The following is a 6,870-nucleotide window of genomic DNA, read 5'->3' as shown; positions in this document are numbered from 1 at the left end:
GTTAAGACACAACTTATATGAACCAGTTGGGAAGATCATATTAAAAGTGATCAGGAGTTTTTGGATGGTTTTTTGGATGGTGAATGTTACTAGTGATTCATACATTATGTTGACTTGGAAAGTAACACTATCTCACATGAAATTATATAAACAGATAAAGAAAGAAATTCAATTGTAACACAATAAAAAGCTCGGTGCACAAACCAAATTTCTGCTTTATTTGGGTTGTGTACCTAAATTCACATCCAATTATATATGTATATATAAAAATTATTGATAACTAACATAGAAGACCAAGATGGCTCAATGGCCATCATAAAATAGATTGAGCTAATTTATACTGTAGGAAATATGAAGAATACTTACGCATTAGAATATCTTTTTGATGTACTAGATTGCAAGTAGGATGAATCATTCTCAACAGTATGCTTATATTCGCAGGACAAAAACCGGAAGCCTGAGATAGCAAGGTATTGCCAGATATAAATTGCTCAATATTGCGAATACAAAAGTCCCACACATTAAATTGTAAAAGTTTTAGCCTGACTGTAGCAAAATTTTGGCACAAATTACATTACCATCAGATTTGTAAGCCTAACCTTAACAACGCAAATCTGACCATCGTGAACGACACACAAATTTTGATAGACAGCCTCCACCGTTGGATTATAGGAATGAACAATAATTTCACCCGACAATGTCTGGTGTTCGCTAGGCATATCAAAGTTGAGAAACTCTTTCACGATACTAGTTTCAAAACCAATTTTGGATAGTGCAGGAAGCGTTTCAGCTGTAACTTCTAAAAGTACACGAAAGAAAAATTACATAGTTGGGAAAAAAATGAGCTAAGGTTTATAGTAATTTGTAAAGAAGAATTGAAATACAAAGGGAAAATAGACTATTCATAAAACTGATAGCATCTAATAATATGTTATAAACTTCTAGATACATTAATTATATCATAGAATAATATAACAAAATATATGTACAATCTTCCAATTTAACATCTCAAAGAATAGAAATTCGAAACACAGGACAAAAGACAAAAGATCAGCAGAGAAATAAATAAGATGACATACCGTAACCCCAACCTGGCTTCTGCTTACAGTTGACACTGCCACGCCCACCGTTAATGAAGTAAAAACAATGTTTTAAGACACAAGACATAAACAACCCAGAATCGCGTGGTTTGAACTGTAGTGAGACTGATTAAATGCCGTATTCCAGCTATTTTAAGAGTACAGGATTGTAACATTTGAACTCCATTTCCAACAATCATGATAAAATATTAATTAAGAATATAGATTTTCCAGAGGCTTTTTTAAGAATAACTAGTCAATAAATATATATGCCAGAGAGTGCCTTTTTAAGATGAGCTAGTCACACAAGAAGAATATTGCAAAATATACTTGCACCAAAATTTATCAAATAATCTAAAATGTTGTCCAGTCAACTTCGAATGTTATGTATAACAATTCTTAATTTCTTTTATCATTTTTTGCTTTAATCAATATACAGGTAAAATTTAATAGCACCAACCGGAGCAAAAGAGCAGCCTGTTTAGGGCGATTCTTGCATTGTGAGAAGCACCATCTCCTTTTGGCACTGGGTGCAAAAAAATCTGAAACAAGTTCCCTCTGGGACTCTATGCTAGCCTATAATAAATAAAATCATGAATACAATGAGTAAATGTGTCCTATGCTGATGAAGACCAACTCAAAAAACTTGAAGTTTTACATTAGCATTAAGATGCAACTGGTGATACTGGATCAACCGCTTCGCACAATTTCCTGGAACAAAATTCTGGGGTAACATTATTTAAACCTTTTCCCATGAAATTCTGGCATCCAGAACACAGGGAGCTTGATGTGCTGAAAAGGAAAACACATACAAATTAATCTTCCAGCCTGGACTTTCAAATTAGCAATATTGATTTGGTTACTCCAAAACTTGTATACTGATTACAAAACATTTTAAACTGCTCAGAAGCTTTCTCCAAGTAAATACCAGATACCTTAATAATGTTAGTATCCTACTCTGAATATTAAAAAGGGAATTCTCCTATCAAGCTTGAAAGAACAAGCTAAACCTTATATTTTGAGTTAGATTTTTACAGTTACCTACAGAAAAAATTCTATAAAAGTTTTAGCTTATACATCATTCCATACCTAGGAACATTAAATTACCAACAAAACCAAAACCAAGAAACCATTCTCCTACATAAAATAATTAACAATATAATAACTATATACAATAAGAGGAGAGGGGTTTATTTATAAGATAATTAGCAAATATATACGAGGGTTTTTTTGGTGTTTGTATTAAATGCCTAGAAAAATATACAAGATAAACTAGTAACTAGTAAGGAGGTTGTCACTATAGGATATTGGCACAAAGATATGCAACTTAAGTGTCTGTATGTGTATTTTAATAAGATAGCGTTGAACAGCTTTTTTTATTTGATAATGAACTACAATACTTAAACTAAAACAATGCAAGTAAATGTCCTACAAAATAGCAACTAAACAACTGAAGTCCTACAACATCTCAAAGACTAACGTTTATTCAGCAACGCCCTTTCCAGTTCTTTAGACCAGGTCAACCGATCCAAACAAACTTTGCACGACAGTTTAATTAAGATAGCAACTAAGAAATAAATAAACAAGCTTCCCAAGTTTAGATTAACGACCCAACATAGGATACATTGAATTCTAGCCCTAACAACTACTAAATGATTCTTGCATCACACCTATAGCAGTAAATATTAATATTAATATAATAATGCAAATAATTAAAATTAAAATTATTATTATTATTATTGCTATTATTATTAAATTAATACACATATATGCAAAAACTACAAAAATAAAGAGAGTTTACTTTATATATTTTCGTACGAAAATAATCAATAAGACAAAATAACTTGGCAACAAAATTTAAAAAACAAGATCCGTATTCATCAAAAACAACAGAGGCACGTTAATTATTTCCCTCAACGTACTACCTTCTTAATCTCATTGTTTTTCATACCAAAGAGGGCAAAATCCTGTCAAATCACAAGGTTAAAATTATTTTTACTATGTTTTTGTAATACTATATATTTACATGATAGTTAAACTTTTGGAGCCATTTAATTGTATTTTAACAATAATCATATAAAAATCATCTTTTGAAGTAAAAGTTAAATTAATTTATTCAAATTAAATTAGGGGCTTTTTATTATTGTAATTCTTTAAAATTTTATTTTTAAGAAAAAATATTCATTTAAATGGAAAAAACCTTGCGAGAGTTTTAATATCTTAAATCCTAATTTTTCCAAATCAGCATCCCCCGTCAATTGGTATCAGAGCCACTATTTTTGCTACATAATCAATGATGAATCAATTACTTCGCTGATAGTTACCTCACCTTAATTGCCCTGTAATTACCTCTCTTGAAAAAGTTGTTACCTTAACAAAATATATTTTCCAAACCTGACAAAAACCTTATTGTCAGCAGAAAATAAGTTATTCGAACTTTTTTGAGCACTTATCAGGCATCCTATAATTTATTTATTTTTGGCAAGCAAGAATCCTATAATTAGACCTCAACAAATAAAAAGTTAAGGATTGGTGATCGAGACCACAAGAAAACTAAATATAAAAGAAGATGTTTCTTATAAAGTATTTTATCCATATTGCACATATAGTTAAGCATGATATGAAGAGGATAAATATTAAAGTAATCAGTTCAAGGAATGAAGTGTTTTTTGTACCATGTTCAACACCAACAATCAAGTACTCACAATATTATGGTTAGACATATTATTTAATTGTCATGTTCCTCAACCAAAATATTCTTTCAAAGAGACACATAGTGGTAGAAAATATGTATACAGTTTAACCCTAATATCTACCATGGATAATTGAAGAAAAATTAAAAGCAAAAGTTAATCTAGAGTGTCAACATAGCCTTGGGGTTATGTAATAACCAAGTTAAGCTATCGGTATTTCATATGTCCTATGCTAATAAAGTCAATGATATTGCTAAAAAAATGGTTTATTGATAAATTTTTCCTTGGTTGCATTTTTTAGTTCGAAATATTACTAACATGGTCATATATAATATTCTCCTCATGAAACTTGGTCGTATCATTTTCGGGAGTCTTTAGCTTTTTCATCAAGATGCGCCTCATTTTGTGAGTGTAGACACATTTATTCGTCAAAATATGTAATAAATATACTCCTACTAGTACTAGTACTAGACATATGTGTAAAGTCTCGAAGAAACTTTTGGAAGCAAAACAAAAGACTCATATACTCCTACTAGTAGTTGACATATTTCTAAAATTCTTGAGACGATTTGGAAGCAAAACAAAAGACTCTGCAAGCCTAATATTTAGAAGTTTCTAAAACAAATTATCTATTTTATTAGAATATTAGCTAATTACAATATTAGAAAAAAATTGTTTTATTTGATGAGGACGTGCTAATATTATTATATAGGATCCAAGATATTATAATTATTGATATAGAAATTACATTATATATTCTGTGTGAGGTTATTACACGCACGTGTGATATTCACTCCAAGAAACTTGGTCGTATCATTTTAGGGAGTTCATGGGTTAGCAATCGAAATCAGTGTTATTTTATAAGTGTAGGCACACACATATATATAATAGGCAAATGATCAAATAGAAACTAAAGTTAAAATAGAAACTAAAAACTAATATAAGCCATTAGATCAATCTAACTTAATAGCCCCCTAAAAGCACCACACCGAACTAATCGATACCATCCCACACACAATCTCAACTTTTTTCCTCCGCTTTTTATTTTTTTAACGTCAAACGGTAATTTGTTTTAAAATCCGATTTCACTGTATTTTTCTCCACCTCTCAACGATCGATTTGCATATCATATGTGATATTTTTCAAAATAATTTAAAATAAAATATTATTTAATTTCTAGTTTCTATTCCAAAATTGGTTTCTATTAGAGTAGCCCATATATATATACTAGTCTGTAACGTGGGCGATACACGGATTGCTTTTAACACTCGATTAATTTTTAATAATAAGTTTTATCTTAAAATTATTGATATATTAATATAAATTTTTAATAGTTGAAAAATAAATCAAAGAACATAATACATTATAATAATGTGTTATGATAATTTGAGACTTGACTGAAAATAAATAATAATATATAATATGTTATTTACAAGTCTCGAACCTTGAACCTGTAGAAACTATTAAAAATAAAGATATAAAGTTTAAATTTAATACGTTGTTGACGGAATTCGAACCCTCAACCTATGAGAGCAGTTTAAATATTAATATTATTTTATTATTATTATATCCAACGGTTCCATCTATATGTCTTTAAATCTGACGGTTCTTATTTTGCGTACCAAATAACTGTACCAAATAACCAACCAACTACCAAATTGCCTATAATAGTATAGTATAGATAGATAGATTTTTTGGTGAATACATGGAGCAGAGCTAGATATCTACTTAGAAGGCCTAGGAACCTATTTGGAAGCATTATAAAAGGTTCTGAAAACCCAACATTTACATTATTTACTTTATTAGAATAACACATAATTATATAATCTTCTTCAAGTTTTGTTTAATTATATTATGTAATGGAGTCAACAAGTTATTATTGTCTATTTATACTAAAGTTATATTATTTGAGTTGTGTGAGATTGTTTTTTGGAAATATTGTTGGGTGCCACAAGTGATAAGCAGATCATGGGTTGAGCAGACATGGAAGATAGAAGAGTAGCGCATTTTGTGTATTACCTGGTTCAACAAATGAAGGACTGTATAGAGCTAAAACAGTCAGCTTACACAAAGAAAATATTGGAGAAGGCTGGAATGCAAGCTTTTAACCCCACTAAATATCCTATGGATCCGAAGGAGCATTTGACTAACGACGAAGGCGGGAAACTGGTGGATCCAACAGAATACAAAAGCTTGGTTGGAGGACTTCGCTACCTTGTGCATACATGTCCCGACATGGCTTATGATGTGGGGATAGTCAGCCGTTTAATGGAAAAGCCCACAGTTCTTCATATGAATGCTATAAAGCGTATACTCAGGTACGTCAAGGGTACAATTAACTACGGCCTGGTTTATTCGAGGGATATTAGAAACAATATGCTTACAGGATACTCGAATAGCGATTTTGGAGGACAAACAGATGACAGGAAGAGTACAAGAGGAATGGTATTTTACTTAAATGATAACCTCATCACATGGGTCTCACAGAAACAAAGGTGTGTGGCCTTGTCTTCGTGCGAGGCAGAGTTTATGGGAGGGACGACATCAGCTTGTCAAGCTGTTTGGCTGAGGAATCTGCTGAGCAAGCTAACAGGTGAAGATATGGGTCCAGTAATCTTGTACATTGATGATAAATCCGCCATCGATCTTGCAAGGAACCTAGTTTTTCATGGGCGTAGTACAACATATAGACAAACGCTACCATTATATTCGAGAATGTGTTGAGAGAAAGGAGATCATTGTCAAGCATGTGAGTAGTGATATGCAACGAGCAGATTTCCTGACCAAAGCTCTCACTACTATCAAATTTGAAAGAATGCGCAGATTACTGGGAGTAATGGAGTTGCCTAAATAAGTTTCAAAACTAAGGGGATGATTGTTGGAATTATTTTGAAACTTATAGCTAGTTTTAAAATAATTAAAGTATGTGCATGTTGAATTAGTATGCATAGTCGTGGAGAAGTTTTAGAAATGGCATATGTAGACACGTAGAAGTAGAACTGCATTAGAAGAGTTAGTTGTTTGATGGCCCTTGTTTTTAGCTGCATATTCTATCAGCTATCTATTTATATTGTACGCTTCAAATCAATAAAAACAAC

The 6,870-nt window shown here is 31.3% G+C and overlaps 1 protein-coding gene across 1 annotated transcript; it reads left to right on the top strand.

The window, feature by feature from the left end:
• The first annotated feature begins 5,755 nt into the window (after nt 1-5,755).
• Nucleotides 5,756-6,496, top strand: LOC141704038 (secreted RxLR effector protein 161-like). The gene has a single exon (XM_074507388.1). It carries the CDS (start codon nt 5,756-5,758, stop codon nt 6,494-6,496), a length of 741 nt encoding a protein of 246 aa, XP_074363489.1.
• The last annotated feature ends 374 nt before the right edge of the window (nt 6,497-6,870 follow it).

The sequence above is a fragment of the Apium graveolens genome, unplaced genomic scaffold (genome assembly GCF_009905375.1).
Source record: "Apium graveolens cultivar Ventura unplaced genomic scaffold, ASM990537v1 ctg7333, whole genome shotgun sequence".
NCBI lineage: Eukaryota > Viridiplantae > Streptophyta > Magnoliopsida > Apiales > Apiaceae > Apium > Apium graveolens.
This window is presented reverse-complemented; position numbering and strand designations above follow the sequence as displayed.

Bases quoted from the DNA above. Each gene is read 5' to 3' on its own strand.
- LOC141704038 (XM_074507388.1), top strand. From the start codon at position 5,756: ATGGAAGATAGAAGAGTAGCGCATTTTGTGTATTACCTGGTTCAACAA.